Consider the following 17568-nt stretch of genomic DNA (forward strand, 5'->3'; position numbering starts at 1 on the left):
TCTCAGTCGCAGTTCACTGTGTTGTACGATTTTTAAATGTATGTGCTTTTTATCTAAATAAAGTATTTCTTTGATATATTTAAAATTATGGAGGTTCAGTTTTTTTCTATATAGGTGTCCCACTCATATTAAGTACTGTCAGCAAATATAAAGAGTTAAAACTGCAGAAAGACTCATTTAAAAAAACAGAGGGGTAACTCCTGTAGTAGAAGGAATACCAGCTGCAATGTTCCCTATCACCATTATTAAAGCAGCCAATATTCCATTGAATAATTATTGAATTTGTTGAATTTGGTAATTATTGTATTTTGGAACAATTTCGGAAAAGAATCTATATAGTTATCCACATAGAAGACCCTCCACTCTTTTGATGGTCTGGTCATAGGACTGTTGGGCTTGATGTTTTATGCTATGACATAATCTAGATTCATGACGTAGGATGGGCACACTTTCATAAAAATGTATTATCCATTAAAGAAGCACTCCCCCAAATACATTTATCAGTCCCCCAGCTTCCAGATACCATGTATACTGACCTGCAATGATTGTTTTCCCTTTTATTTGCCCAGTGTTTTTGAAGACCCAGAGTCAGGGTCTTTAATGCATCTTTATGAGAGTGATCTTGAAAACTAGGATGTGCCACTTCTTCATTGATTTTCTATAGGAGCCACAGAAACATAAGTACAGTGCAATTTCCAGAAGCTACCATCGAAAAAGAAGGTAGTGGCAAAGTGGTTCAAGTTATGGGAAGCCCTAGTGGAGAAACTTTTGTAATAAGCCATTTATATACCCTATCCTGTGACAACATCATAACTTTGTCAGATGATAAAACCCTTAAAGTTGTAGTAATAAGGACCAGCTCTGGAGGACCAACTGTTTTTATTTACAATATTACATCACAAGTTGTGTTCTTTTAGCCTTATGTATATGTTTATATACTGTTTTTGAAATTTCTTTGTATCATAAACGTCTACTGGAACTGCCATTGGGGTATAGGGGGCGTTAATGCTTTCCAACTGATGTGTTTTTAATGATTTTTGTAAACAAAACACATAGGGCTTATTGGTCTGTACGTCAATAAATGTAATTGGATAATCAACCTCTGCTCCTGATTATCAATACCCCAGCAACCTTACAAGCCTCTATACTCACCAAGGAATCCATTAATGAAACAAGAGTTGGGTTTACTAATCCATAACCCCGTCACTCTGTCTACTGTGTCAGATTCGAGGTTAACAGCATCAATTTGAGAGATGTAATGTAATGTAGTTCATGTTGGCAGTCCTGTATAATCTCAATGGGACATTAAGTACCTTTCATTTTCATTGTAAGCTCTAACTAAATGATACCAGCTTAACAATCTTGTGACTGAGTGTTTACATTAACTAAGCGGTTTAAGATTTAAGTACCGTGCAAAATACATTGGCTTTGGAGACAGAAGATCTTCAGGAGAAGCATTTTGCTGTTGTCTGGGCGCATATGTTATTTATTCATGGTGGCAACTGTGTTTCAACAATTCAGTTCTGCAATTACATTCAGCCTCAAGACTTTATGTCACAAAAAGCATTGTAAGAGCTACAAAGACATCAGCATGTCATGTGTGCATCATCTTCTTTAATGGACTCCAAACAGCAAAAATACCTACATTTCCTACCCATAGTACTTTACTGTGCTTACAATTTTAATTCTATTACAGTAACCGAGTACACTTAGTATGACTAGTAATATGCACTAGAGATGAGCGAACCTGAACTTTCGTCATTTGATTAGCGGTGGCTGCTGAACTTGGATAAAGCCCTAAGGCTATGTGGAAATCAAGGATATAGTCATTAGCTGTATCCATGTTTTCCAGACAACCTTAGAGCTTTATCCAAGTTCAGCAGCCCCCGCTAATCAAATACCGAACGTTCGGGTTCGGATCGAGTCGAACCCGAACCTTGTTCGCTCATCTCTAATATGCACCCTTGGAGAACACAGGCTTATTTTTTTAATTACATCCCCTATCAGTACCACATATGAGTTCAGTTTGCATTGTGATGGACGCTGTTAAACAGCCGGCCGCCGGGCTGCATTCAGAATGTTCCTGCAGCTGATATCTCTGTATCGGCTGCAGGAAAGTTCTTTTTTTTTTTTTTACAATTGACTTGCAGGCACCGTCGGGTGGGCCCACAAATCAATTAATCATTCACTTCAAAGCAAAGTGCGGCTGCCGGCCGACATTACATTGTGTGAACAGCTATTATTTCCAGGCACTTTTCATTGAACAGCATTCTGAAGTAATAGGCATGTACATTATTTTAACACCCATTCTAAAGAACACATTGGGCAGCATTGCTTTGACTTCCATTGCATAGTAGATTTCATTGCAATCAGTGTTCTTTCTTTACATAAAAAGAACTTAGTGTGAACATAGCCATATACAGCACCCATATATTATGGTCGTATATTTTTAATATGTCTAGATAATACCAAAATACGAGTGCATCATTTAACTGTTCTTCTCTGATATGACTAGGGGAAAAATGCATAAGTAAAAGATGAGGTGGTGGTAACCCCTAAACCATAAAGCATCCAGGGCATTGGTCTCTTTTTGCAAGCTACACTACAGCTCTGTTATTACTTGTGATAAAATAATTAAAAAGTCCAAATTATTATAAAATAAAAACACAGGCCATACACCTAGGACATCTGTTGGACAAATGCTTATTTGTCCGACAGCTATCTTTCCTAATCCCTATTACACATGCCCATGCAGCTAGGCTGAATGTGTACAGTATATGTACGGAATAAGAAATCTGCGCCTAGACTCCTGACAGAAATAAAATGGATCAGGTACTTTAAATGCAACATGCCTGATACTTTATATTGGGACGCCCCTTACATGTCAAATGGTTAACTGGTCCCACTGGAATCAGCAATAACAGCTGACTCATATATTATGAGTACGACTAGCATTATAGTTATACAAGCAAATGCTGTTCCTCAAGGTATTCATACTAATGGCTATATTGATGGAGTAGTTTGTATGGTAATCAATAGAAGCAATTCAGTTTTTATAATACAATCAATATAACAAAATACTATATACAAAAGCAGTCGTCCATATAGATATCATACGGAGACATAGCTTAGCCATAGTGGGGAGCCCCGGCAAATGGTAGTTGCCCCTGTGGGAATTGACCCTTAATGTGCATAGACAGTGGCCCAGATTTATCAAAGGATGTAAAATTTAGATTGGTAGAAACTGCCCATAGCAGCCAATCACAGATCAGCTTTTAGCTCTGGTAAAATGAAAGAGGAGCTGTGATTGGTTGCTGTGGGCAGTTTGCACCAGTCTATATTCTACACCCTTTGATAAATCACCCCCATAGTGGCATATTACAGTTACCATGCTGCAGCCCTCCATAGCTTCTCTCAGTGATAATAGCTGGTGGCATACAGTATAATGCCTGGTGGCATACAGTATAATGCCTGGTGGCATACAGTATAATGGCTGGTGGCGTACAGTAACATAGCTCCGTTCTTCCCCAGACAGTGTCACTTGTTCCCAGTTTGTGTGTGTTACTGATGCACCAAAATGGAGTCAAGTTTCAATTCCACATACAACCTGAGGACAGTTGTGGCACTGTTTATGGAAGAAAGTATGGGAATATATAATTTTCTATTCAGGAAGTTACTGAATTTCTTCTAGAATTAGCTACATTGTTTTAAGGAAAAAAAAAAAAAAGAATGATTTCAGTATTTTACTTTTGTAAAAAAAAAAAAAAAAAAAAAAAAAGGGCCTCACCTTATCTGATTATTTGCTGCATCAGGATCCTTGGCATGAACTCTTCCAACGACAGTGTCAGGTGGTGCATTTTCGTACACTTCTAAAGTGTAGCTTGGTTCCAAAAATATTGGAGGTTCATCTGCATCTTCTACAGAGATCTTCACTGTTGCAGTGTCCTTGAATGGTCCTCTAGTAAGAAACCTTGAGTCTATGTGGACATTAGCAGCCTCCACCTTCATACTATAGAACTTCTTGGTTTCATAATCTACCATCTGCAGCAAGAGAAAGATATGGCCATAAGTGAACGTCTATGAGGTGGCTATGAGATAAGTCATGTAATCATTAAGTCCTCCACTATTCAGGACTGTAAACATATAGGACATGATGGTGGAGTAGAAAACCTTTAATGTTGCACATTATGTTGTGACCAGGATCGCAAATGGTTAGGATGGAGCTCCTTTTTTTTCTAATACAGAACACAAAATCTGCTGCATAAACTTTACATAAAATCATACAGTTCTGGTTTCCTGTAGTCACCATTTAAGGGAAGCTTAATGCATACCTAAAATAGAACTAAATAATAAAACAGTATGCATCAAGCGTACTGTACCTAGTGGTAGTTGCAGTTAGCATAATTTTGGCATCTAACCCCATGTTAGGGAGTAGGCATTCTGTAACAAAAATGTTTGACTACTATAAATAAGTTTATAAAGCTACATTGTTGTGCACAGTCACCTAAAAATTTAATTAGAAATAACACATGTATTGCGGTTGACAACTAACTTAATAATAAACATCTGATATTCCAGAGTATTTCACAATCTATTACCCATTTTATGACTTCACACAATGCTTTACCTTTTTAAGCTTCACAACTCCATCCTGTGTTTGATAATCAGTTGTAATTTCAAAAAACTCAGCCCCATCACCATCAAGGATACGGTATTTTATTTGCCCATTTTCTTCCAAGTCAGGATCTTTGGCTCTTAATCTTCCAACTTCATCTCCTGGAACAGCTGCTTCTGATATAGACATGGGGTATGCACCTGTATGGATAAATTGTGCAAATAAATGGCCACTCTTACTTGGAAAAAACTTTTGACATGGCTGAGTTTTCGGTGTTCAGACCCCCAATGACTCAACACTAAACCCTCAGGCCGAAGCCCGGGTTACAACACCCCTTTAACAAAAATAACCCCCCAAAGAATAAAATATAGCTTTTATTGATTTCCCTAAAATATTATTAGTGAACTTGTTAAAAATACATTACACCCAGACCTATTATTAATAATAACTTAATCACTAGGGATATAAATATCCTCCTCCTAATATCCAACACAGAATCAGTGCATCCTGCAGTACTGCACTAAGGTAATTAAGGACCCTCAATGATCGCTAGAATGAGCAGAGAGAGATGTGTGCTCAGTGTGCTTACTCCCCTTTTATGTCCGAACAACAAGAGGCAGACTTCAATAGAAACATTATGGGCTATTCTATTGATTAGTAGGGGTCTGAACACCTAAACCTTAAAAAATACATTTACAGAACTAATTTTAGGGTATATAAAAAAGGTCTTACTCTGAGGAAACTTTGGTGGGTTGTCATTGACGTCTGTCAGAGTTATTGTCACTTTGGTTGTCCCTGAGAGTCCTCCCATGTGTCCTCCCATATCCTTTGCTTGGATCACTACATGGTATTGCTCCTTGGCTTCTCTGTCCATGTTTGGAAGTGCTGTCCTTATGATCCCTGTAGTAATTGTATAAAGAAGAATTAAAACTGTGCCAACCATTAACTTTTTAGGACCACTCCTATATTACGTAATACATGCTTAGTAGAGATGAGAGAACTTTTTAAAAGTTTGGTTTGGCAGGTTCTCCAAATCTTGCCACAAAGTTTAGGTCCATCTGAAATGAGTCTTAAATGAGCCACACTAAAACAACTAAACAATTACAGATGTTAACTGTTTTAACTGTTCACACTTCCCCAGAGTCCTCCTATTGGTCTCCCATGTCCCCCGCTAATCACAGCAGTCTTGACTTCTGAGACAAACTCGTCTTAGGAGTGACAATATGCCCAGCAATTCACTGGCTGCGATGATGTCCTGTCTCAGTCAGAGATTGGCTAAGCAGACTGTCACTCCCAAGACAAGTTTGCTTTGCAAGTGGAGGTGGCTGTGATTACTGGGGGGAAGGTGCGGACAGGTAAGCATAATTTTTTTTTTTTTTTTTCGTTTTTCTATATAGCAAAAGAAGTGTTTTAAAATGCGACCATCATCTTAGACTGGGTTTGTTACGAACTTTGCAATAAGATTGTTTTTGTAACAAACTGAACTTTTTCGTAATGGATCTAAGTTCTTGAAGTTTGGTGCGCTGATCTCTAATATCAAGTACTTTAGTACAGTGCGTCAGAATATGCAGCTTTGAATCATTAAGAAGTAATGATGTTAAAATCTGAATTCAGTGTAACTGAATTAGCTGAATCTATTTCTTGTTGATGATATAGCACCTGCATATTCCAGAGTGTTGTACAACGGTACAACATATGTTTTCAACATTTTAGAGTATTGGAAAATTCTTTATTCAAAAGAATAAAAATACAATGTTTTGCTTTGAAACAAATGTCAAAAACTATGTTTTTGGAGTCCACTTACGACTGGATATTTGAAACCTTTGTATTTAAAAAAAGAAAAGTAAGTGGTTTTGAGACTCTTACACTGACCCTCAGTATTATTTTAGGGTCATATTGTCATGGTAACAAGCAATAAACTAAACAGAAAGGACTAATCCACCAACACATATTATTCAGCAACTAAAAAGCCTTCCAGTGTGGGCTCTATTGTAAGCAGGATCTAATGCAATAAGTGTAGAATGGCCTAGATTAAGCATGTGGCTTTTGTTAGAGTACAAAGAAGGCTAGTCGTCACATACTCCCAACATGTAACTTTTAGTTTTTGTTAACCTTTATTGCTCTAGTATAGAAGTGGAAATGTTAAAAAGCAAATCTCTTGGTTTTAGGAATAAGAGCTCTTTGTTGTGGACTAAAGGTTCCCAGCGTTGCATTTCCCCCCCCCTCTCTCTCTCTCTCTTACTCTCTCTTTCTCTCTCTCTCTCTCTCTCTCTCTCTCTTTCTCTCACATACACAATAAACATTTTTCATTTACCTGTTTGTGCTTCCACAGAAAAATATGGTTGCCCTTCAAGAATACTGTAGACAAGCTTAGCACTGTTACCATAAGTGGGATCATCTGCATCTGATGCTGTTACCTGCATTACTGACGTACCTGTAGGATATAGGATAAAATCGGTTTTAAACAATGTTTTTTTTTTTGTGTCAAGAATTTGTGACCCCAGTATGACATCTAAAATAACCCTTCTTCTCCCCTGGGGGGGGGGGGGGTGACTTTTTGTTTGTTTATTTATTTATTATTTTGGCTCTTGTGTTTTGGAAAAGGGAACAACAGGGCCAATATTTAAATAATTTATTCTATATAATAAATCTGGGATATAATAGGGAGAGACACTTCCAACTATCAAGTGCCTTATATATCTTTTTGTGTATAATATATATAGGTAAGAGAATTTCCAGGATTGAAGAGAAATTGGGTTATGAAGACATAACTGTAAGTAACTACTTATAATACTGCCTATTCTTTTCAAGCAGGAAACATGGAATTGGCCTACTGACCGAATGCATCCTTTTCACTCTGTATTGTGGGTGATTGTCAATACGTCTAATGGGCCATGTTGCCACTGAATAATTATTACTTGAATATAGACCATTACGTTGTATATGTGCTGTTCTGTCTTGGTTGAATTTTAAGATATAATAAGGTATAATAATTTTAAAGGTGTTAGGAAATAGCGATAGTGATTTTCACTTTTTCCAGAATAAAATACACAAAGGTATAAATTATAGCTCAAATAATAAAAGCTTGTATAGTTGTTGCATTTTACATATAAATACTGTGAAATATAGTATTTAACTATACAGCAATTCAATCTAATTATATAAGAACAGCTAAGCTTTTAGAATTGAATATGACGCCACAATTGTTGACTGTTTGCCATTGTCAACCAGCAGAATTCTGGATGAAACTTTGGAGTATAGGAACGGCTGTAACTCTGGATCAGTAATGGCATGTGTTTCATGTTAATCAACTTTTTGGGTAGAAGTCTATAAAAAATATTACTTTTATGGTATGTTGATTCAATGCCTGTGGGCTATAATGAATCATCCCATCACAGCTACATCTTTTGCTGAGGAACAGAGCAATTCTATTCTTGGGATCTGTGAGAATCTCTGCAGTCTCTGACCCCCACTCATAAAACGTTCATTACATATACAGTGGTTATATTATAAAAATTTAAAATGGCTACAACAATGGCCAGTTATACTGTCGGTTCACAGCTCTCTTGATCTGTTTGAGAAATGTAATGAGCATCAGAATATGGTATACTAACAATGTGTCTAACCATAGGCTCACGTATGTTTTATTATAATGGGCCTTCCATGTGTGGGGTAATGGACTGGGAATACACAGCCTGCACATGAGAAAAGAGCTAAAGGTTTTGGAAATACACATACCCACACTGGACATCTCTGGCACATTTGCATGATAGTTTTCTTGTAAGAATTCTGGAGGATTATCATTGATGTCCTGGACTTTTACAATAAACTCTGAAGGTGGTTCCAGGGGCTTATTCGTTTCTCGGTCAACAGCTTGTGCCATTAATGTGTACTGAGCTCTTTCTTCCCGGTCCAAGGTCTTTGTTGCGTGGATGTTCCCTGATTTGTCATCAATAACGAAAATAGTCCCGGCTCCTTCCCCTGAGAGTATGTACTTAATCTTCCCATCCCCACTATCGACATCTGAATGAAGCTGTACAAAAATGTATACAAATTAGTATAACACCTCTCTCTATCTTACTCTCTATGTGTGTGTATAGTAATATACAGTACATATTAAAGAGGGATTCGGAGACTAACATTCAATTCACTTGTTCTTATCTAGTCAGTCTCTCTCCCCCAGTTTTGATCCTGCTTCTTTGTGCTGAAGTCAAAGAAATCTGTGTCTGAGTTATTCTCTCTGTCTCTGCTCTGATTTCCTTTCTCCCCCCCTCACCTCCCAAGACTGCTTACTTAAACAAGTCCCTGCCAGGCTGTATCTACAACTTTGTAGCAACTTGCAATGTTGGTAGGGTTAATCTGAGGTCACTGCCAGGGACTTGTTTACATGAAGGGAGAAGGGGGGGGGGGAGGCGGATCACCCACAGCTCACCCACAAAGCAGCAGGATCAGAACTGGGGGAAGGAGACTGAATAGATAATAAGTATGGAATGAGTTGTTAGTCTCACCATGGGCAGCAACATATCACAAGTTATGTTTGAGAAAAATACCCCTTTAAGGCCTCATTCTCACATTCCGTGCGCAGTCCATATATACCATATACCAGACTTTTGGCATCATCATTCATTATGATTCTGTGAGCTCTGAAATTGAAATTTATCATGATGCTGGGAATTCCGAAGTCCAGTTAGTACATCATCTGTATATACAGACTGTGCACTGAATGTGGGAACCTAACCTAACTGTGTCCAGGTTGCATTTCTATGTTATCATACTGTCAATTTATTATTTAGCCAGATGAATAATTGAACCATATAGGACAGCCTTGTTGCTAAGGTTACGGTAAGATATGCTGTCTTAAAGGGGTATTCAAGTGCAATAAATTTTTTAAATTGACTCTGGGTGCACTAGAAACAAACCATATTCACCTGTGATGTCACCCTTCAGCTAAAAGACTAATGACTCACAGACCTCACTTTTCCCTTATTCCTGTGATATGTTTCCACAGCGAACGTCTGCTCAGTCAGTCACTGACCGAGATAGTCACCAGTGTGGCCAGTGATTGAGGCATTTACTGTGGAGATAATTTGTTAAAGGGAAATTATCAGCAGGTTAGATGAATCTAACTTGTTGATAGCTCCTCTTTGTGCACGGGGTGTTGAGGGTGTAGGCACTGTTTTCATGCAGTTTTTAGCCCCACCTCCAGTACTCAACTCAACCTTACTAAATGCTGGAATAAACTACCGACTGCATGGAAACAATTCAAAGTTTGAAGGTATTGGACCTCACTTCATCCTTAGCACCCTGTACGCAATAGGGAACTATAAGCCTGTTAGATGTATCTAAGCTGCTTATAGTTTTTCTTTAATGGTGGGTTTACACATAACATATCCGCAGTGGATTTCACGCAGCCACTGTTATCCCGCTGCGAGTATGGAAAAGTCAACTTAACCCCCAGTGGCCCGATACGTACATTAACAGTCCGCGTTCTGGCTTGCTTCGGGGGCTGCCACATTCTGGACGTCCAGCTCAGCCAATCAGTGGTTGCGGTGGTGCAGTGCACTGATTTTCTGAGTAATAAGTCTAGATGCTGGGAGCCCCTGAACAACAATCTGGAGCCAGACCGGTAATGTATGTTTCGGCCGCAGAGGTTTAAGGGGCTGCTGCTTACATACTCGCAGCGGGATGACAATTCTGATGCGAGTATATAATCTCATTAAAAGTCACAGTGAAGGGATTCGCAGCTGATTTCGCTGTAAATTCATAGCGTGAAATCCACTGCAGATATGTTATGTGTGAACCCATCCTAGAGGAGGAAGGAAACTGAGGAGTGGGAGGTGTCAGATCAGGAACTGTAGTGGATCAGGTCAGGTGACTATGGTTTGTCTTTCGCCTAAAACAGAATTGAAAACTGAGGGTAAGCACTTTAAGGCGATGTTCACACTACGTAATAATAATGGCCGTTGTTACCAATTTGCCTTCTATGGAATCCCACATAGTATACACTCCGGCAGGGATCCCCAGCGGCGCAGCGAGAAACTGACTTGTCAGTTTTCTGCAGCCTCTATTCAGTGAAACCGCAGAAAATCCTGTTAGTGCACACTATGGAGCGAGCGGCTCCGGACGCACGCTCCATTATGAGCAGTGGGGAATTCTGATGCGGGTGCCAGATGTGCCGGCATCAGAATTCAGAGGCAGTGAATATCATCCTTTTCTGACACCAGCCTAAATCTGTAAAGTGAAGATCCTGTTTAATGCTACCTTAAAATATATATTAGCAAATTGCTGACATTGCAGTTACCATATCTTCAGAATATCTTCCAAACACATATATATATATATATATATATATATATATATATATATATATATATATATAAACAGAAGACAGATCTGTTTTATTAAGTATAGCATGATTTTATACCTTAAACAAACAGCAAAGGCATGCACAATGAACCTGTATGACAGCATTTTGAGTCCCATATTGAAGTGTCATCTAGCCAGGAGCTAAAAAAAATTGTCACTATAAGGCCATGTTCACACAATGTACTATTTTTAATAAGAATGGTCGTTGTTTTCAATTAAAACAGAGGCCGTTCTTTTCAGCATGGGCAGCATTGCATTGAAATCATTGCAATGTCATCCATTCCAATGCGCGCACTGCACAAAGACGGTGATTGTTCAGCGCAGCCGAGCAAAAGAGTGATTATGTCAATTAAGCTGCTATTCCACGAACAGGGGCCATTATTAATCTTCCATGCACACACAGATGCCTAATTGATTTTCATACCCCCCCCCCCAATGGGCCATATGGAAATAAATGTTCCTGCAGCTGTCGGACACTCTGACGGCCACAGGAACATGCAAATACCTGCCTGTGTTTGGCCATTATACTGTGTGTGAACATAGCCTTAACAAGCACAGTCATACAAATAAAAACAATTATTAAAAGTTAGGAATGGGCACCAACCTACACCTAATGGTAATGTAGCACATTTTTAATGCCGATGGGCATGGTTTACCTTTTGTGACTCTGCAGCCCTGCTTACATTTTCATACATGTGGCATTATGGGATTAAACAGCCAGGAAATCAGTATAGATATTTACTGGGTGGGAAATGCCAGTCAGTGGGAGGTCATTTGCAAAATTCTCTCTCAGACCTGTGGGAGGGTTTACTTTTCCTGAGGAAAGGCGTTAGTGGAAAGACAGATTATCTGACATTATTAACGCCAAAGCCAGAAACAGACTACAAACAGAGAACAGGTCATAAAGAGAAGACTTGAATAGTCAAATCTATTCCTGGTTTTGGCTTAAAAAATCTGACAGATAAATCTGTTAGATAATGTCTCTGTGTAAAAACACCTTTAACTAAGTGAGTAACAGGAGTTCAGGAGCAGTCCAGCTTTCCTAATTTAGGCCGTGTTCCCACTACTTAAGTTCTGTAGTATTATAGCCATTGTAACCACAGCCGTGATTACTACGGAACTTACGTAGTGCTGCCTTCTAAGGAAACCTGGCTGGAGTGTATACACATGGTATACACTCCATCCGGGATCCTCAGTGGCACCGAAACAAAATGACATGTCAGTTTTCTGCATTCAGCTTCAGTTTCAGTTTCACTGAATAGCGGCTGCAGAAAACCTGTCAGTTCACACAATGGAGCAGCGAATTCTGATGCGGACGCGCATGGATGCACCCGCACTGCAGTACTGGCCGGGATGATCTTTTCTGACACCGGCCATTCCGTGACTCTTACAGAGTAGGAACATGGTCTTAGTTAGTAGGCTTTAGGACCAGCTTGGGCCCACATAGAACCATAACCCCAGCAAAGCCTATAATTTGCCCAGGACCACCAATTCACAACTAAATGGATTCCAAATTCATCACAAGGTGCCAGAAGTCAACAGGGCTAAAATCTTCTACAAGCTAATAAGTTCTTCTACAATCTTCTATAAGAAAGGTAGGATTAGAGTCATGAAGGCTTCACTGTCATCTAGGACCTACTGGGCTTCAGGCCAGGCCTAGTTACTAGAGAAGTTGGGAGTGCTACACCAGAACTGCCTGGATTTGGCATCTTTGAGCATTGTAAAGTATCAGGATACCTGCTGGAAGTTACCTGGTGAGAATAAACCACCCTTTCGTAAACTATGGTAAATTAAAGTGATTGGCCACTTTATAGTAAAATTACTCAGTGTACAGTATTACTAACTGTAATCACTGTATATACTGACAGCAGCTCCCTGTGTACCTCATAGAGCTAATATCAGACTCCCCTCCTCCGGGCTGTGCTGCCCTGCTCTGTGGTCAGTCTGTAAAAAATGGTACTTCAGGCCCCTCCAGCAAAAGGGTCTGGGTGCAGTTGTTACCTTTGCACCCCATAACTGGGTCCCTACATATTTTGTCTCACTCCAAATCTTCTACTCCAGTTTCATATGAAAAGCTTCTATATCCAAAAACTGTGAATTTAGAAAAACAGGCAGTCATTTCCTTGTTGATACAAATAGAAGATGGTGGCATCATAATGCAAATATAAAATTTGGCCTTATTTTTATATTTGCATTATGATGCCCCCATCCTCAAGAAACCTTTTAGTTGATGCTTGACACCATCACTCTCCACACAGGACAACAGGTCCTAGGAATTCCCATCTCATTTTCATGCCTCACCTGCTTTGATCATACTTTCTCTATATCCTTTATAATGGTAATAATACCAACCTGCAATAGGTCCTCTCTCTCCAAGGCCCATAGAGAGCGCATAAATTTGATTTTCCCTAATGCTTTCACACGGCTATGCCCTAATAAAAGAATGAATTATGCCACTTAGGAGTCAATGACATTTTAACAAGCCGATTTTACTTCCACGCAGACTCCTTCTACATATAAAGCATGCACGTCTCAAATTAACACCGACTGACCGAATTTACAGATGATTTTGCTGATAAACATTTCCCTGACATCCTACTGAGAATAAGCACCAAAACAATCAAAACTCAGAAATAAAGCAGTATGGGACAGCTGAATATTGTATAAATGATTCAATCTATTTACTCCGGCCCTGTGGGAGACCCAGCTAGGTCTTGTATGGGAAAAACTCACATTATCTCAGTAATCATTGATGTAAGCACAAACTATTTTCATAAATACTAAAGTCTCTTGAACCCTTTGAAGTTCTCAATCTGTAACGGCATTATTAAAATTGAGCGTAATTGATCATGCTCTCGATGCTCCTGAAATATATATTTTAGTGAGAATAATTTAAAGCAAATCTCTATCTTTTATCATCGTGTCATTTTTAGGTCCTAAATTCTGTGCTGGTTAATTTCTTCATAAATCTTTACAGCATTTGGCGCTCTATTTTTCTGATACAGAGCTATAAATCCCCTGCATAGACTTTTATTATGGAGTTCAATGTATAACAGCATGCAGTAAGCTTCAATGCTCCTTCTAGTGGTAGCAGCACACAGCCAGAAAGCTATCTTGTATGATTATGCCAGGTATTTGGAGCTCTATATATGTAAAATGGACCTCCACTGCTATGAAACTGTATTAACAAAGCAAAAACCATTAAACCATTTTACATAAAGGAACTTACAATGGTGTGTAGGGGTCGACATTTATCCCACCTTATGTGAACATGAATATTGCTATTAAAACTGATCCATGATGAAAGTCCCTGTATAGCCCCAGTAACGCCTTGGCTTGTGAGGTAAGAAGCATGTGACCTGTGTACCAGTCTGCTTTTCAAGTCCCAACCCACACATGCACCAGAATTTCGGTAAACTGAACTGTGTGACATACAGTCTTCTGCATTCTCTCCCCCTTGCTCCCCTTCTGGTACATTTAATTAAAAATGGGCTTGTGCCTCTCCATACAAGCCCACCTCAGATCGAAGAAACATCACCTTTTAGCTAGAGAGCGTACACTGTGAATGCACCATGGCATGTATTTCTGCATGCCAAAGGAATATACTGAGCACAATGAAGCTCCGACACTATTCATCTGTAATACTAGATACAGCCCAAGGCCAAGAGTAGCTAATTCCAGACAACCAGTTCACTATGACAATTTCCCAGGAACAGTAAAAAAAATAATTCTAAATCTTACCCGTCCAACAAGCACAGGATCCGGTCCAGTGTATTCCTCTATTACAAAAAACTGATTCCATACCCATCCCCTCTTGGATCTGTGTAGGACTTGTCCTTCTTTGCCCTTTTCATGATGACCATGAAGTGATTGCCTTAATTTACTGCTTTTTCTTGTGAATGTGACGTGACTACAGTATGCAATGCCCAGGCATAAAAGAATGCCATGTAAACAAAAGTCCTTCTTCATTTTTGGTAGTATTGGTTCAACAGTCCTTGTTCCCCTTTCTAAGCTTATCAATCAGTGAAAAGCCACAGGTTAGTTGCAAATCCAACAAGTAAATGTCATCCCAAAGGTTATATCCATAATGCACTTCCAAATATCCTTTATTGGTCCTGAAAAAGAAGAAAAAAAGCCATGTAAATATTCTATATCCATATGTTATTTAAAAAGGTTATTATTAAGGCTTCATTCACATATGTGTGGAGGTTCCATTAGAAGCCTCCTTTGCAGGTTCTGTAAAATAATATAGCATGGAATGTGCAGACACAATGTCAATAGGGCACTGTCAGTGTTCGTCATGCATCGGATCCAACGCTGCCATTGGTTTAGCTGTTTTGTTGCTATGAAAGATCTGAACAACAGAACTAAAAAGTGAAGATGTGAATGATGCCAAACTGCAATACTTCCCCAAGTCCATCAACAAGGCTGGTGCTGTTTTCCTAGGACTAACATAAAAGTGGCCCCTGAAGTTGATCATTCTTCAACATTGCAAAATTATTTTAAAATCTTTGTTTTAATTAGATCTAGAAATACAATCACGAAAAATATTATTATAATTTAAAATTGCAGTGTCACTTATGACCACTAGAGGCTCTGTTTAATGCCTTGTTATATACCATGTAAATTGATTTTTATTTTATTTTTTTTTTCATGAACTGGACACATTTTTATTAATTGCTTTTATGACCCCAAAATACAGTATTTAGCAGCTCTCATATTATTATTTCATATATATATATATATATATATATATATATATATATATATATATATATATGCTCTTGTTAAAACGTGTAAGTATGAGGGTGGAGAAGGTGGGGTGGGGGGTTGCTTGAACTGAATGACCTCAGGGATACTTCATATACTTTAAATAAAGTACAGCAAAGCCAGCATTTGATAACAGTGGCTGCTTTATCAAGCATTATTTTATGGATGCTCATGGCTGATCAAGCAGTAGCCCTTCCCTGCCCCATGCCCCAATATGTAACTTTGCTAATCTGTCTCTTTGTTATGACATCAAACATTTACTAATAGTTAGAACAAGAAGAAAAACATTCAGAAAATTTATAGAAAATAATGTTTATTTGTAAAGGTTTGAGGTTTAACATTTGCTCAAAGGGAAGCTCTATCTTTGTAGGCAGGTCTTTTCTATGTTGACACAACTGTCTCCAGTAACAGAAATCTGTTGTGTCAAAGGATGTATGGAATAACTGTATCTGGTATCAGTTCGGGGTTTTTCCTTTAAATTAATAATTTGGCAGCAGTAGGTGAAATGGATGAATACATTTGATAAGAAGAATCCTTTAAATGTGACCGACAGACAGTTCTTGGTATGAAGCCACCAGGAGGTGTACTGGGATTTAATTAGATGCTTCTCCACATATTCACATTAATTTTCCATTTTTTTCTTGTTTTGTGGGAAAAAAAAGTCTAGCCTTGGTGCTTGCCGAGCCTCACTAGCGTAAAAATAAATGAACACAGCTCCATAAACAAGATGGTTACATCTTGTGCAGACGCTAATGGGCTGAGTGTTAAAACTGAGACATGCCGAGTGTCACTAAGAGGGTCGGCTGCAAACATAGATCCCATTCTCTTTTATTTGGCCTTAATGTATTGAACAAACAAGCATGCCAATGAACTTATTATGAATAAATAGCTGACAGTAAGTGTTTATAATGAATAGCCATTTGTAGTTTTAATTGTAGCCGAGTGTGTATATGTATGCTGGCTACAATCAACATATGAAGAGATTCGGGCAAACATTGTTTGGCCTTCTCCTCTAAGGGAACTGAAATGGCAATAAGGTAAAATAAAAATGATTTCCATGCATTGCTCATAAATTGTGCTGTACAGAGCTTTACATAATATTACCACATTATAACACTAGAGAACCAACCAAAATTGTTGCCCAATACACCAATCCATGCTGCCCAATACCAGTGTTATCCAATGTCTTAATTACTACAGCATAAAGCAACTTAATATTGTCCCACACAGTACTGAATAAACAGTGTTTAAATAATACCACAGTGAAGAAGACAAATAGTAGTGTTACAGAGTCCTCGATATAAGTACTACATAACTCTTGTCTAAAATCTACCATCATACATTGTTCAAATAACACTGCCATATACATATGTTACATGATGTCTAAATAATAATGCATATAGTCATATAGTGCCTAGACCATAACCCAACTGAAGGGTATTCCCATCTGACGGGAAAACACAAGCTGTCCTGGATGGACTTATGTTTTTAGTCAAACTATAGTATGTTTGTGTTTCAGTAATGATTCTTATAGTAATCAATCCACACACTATTTAATAATATTGCACGTTTTAGCTCCTGTTAGTATGGAATTAAAGAAATGCTGATGTAGACAATACAAGAATATGTCTTTATTAGCACGGTAACATGCATTAGCATGTGTGGATAAGAGGGCATTCTCACTTCCACGTTACACAACAAGTTGTTATTACCATATGGAATAACATTAAATAAATGCAAACACAAGTTGTCATCAGCTGACAGATTGATACAAATTGCAGTTGTCTTATTCACACATTTAGAATTAGTTTTCTGCC

General features: G+C 38.4%; 1 protein-coding gene across 1 annotated transcript in view; it reads right to left on the reverse strand.

Moving 5' to 3' along the window:
- CDH11 (cadherin 11) overlaps positions 1-17568 on the reverse strand; it is a 105492-nt gene that overhangs the window by 18571 nt on the left and 69353 nt on the right. Inside the window, exons 2-7 of the mRNA XM_069966028.1 lie at positions 14723-15096; positions 8354-8648; positions 6930-7049; positions 5348-5515; positions 4628-4815; positions 3788-4041 (exon numbers count right to left, since the gene is read on the reverse strand). Coding sequence (XP_069822129.1) covers positions 3788-4041; positions 4628-4815; positions 5348-5515; positions 6930-7049; positions 8354-8648; positions 14723-14950 — 1253 coding nt within the window. The 5' untranslated portion in view covers positions 14951-15096. The remainder of the gene's footprint in view (positions 1-3787; positions 4042-4627; positions 4816-5347; positions 5516-6929; positions 7050-8353; positions 8649-14722; positions 15097-17568) is intronic.

Source organism: Dendropsophus ebraccatus, chromosome 4 (assembly GCF_027789765.1).
Source record: "Dendropsophus ebraccatus isolate aDenEbr1 chromosome 4, aDenEbr1.pat, whole genome shotgun sequence".
NCBI classification, from domain to species: domain Eukaryota; kingdom Metazoa; phylum Chordata; class Amphibia; order Anura; family Hylidae; genus Dendropsophus; species Dendropsophus ebraccatus.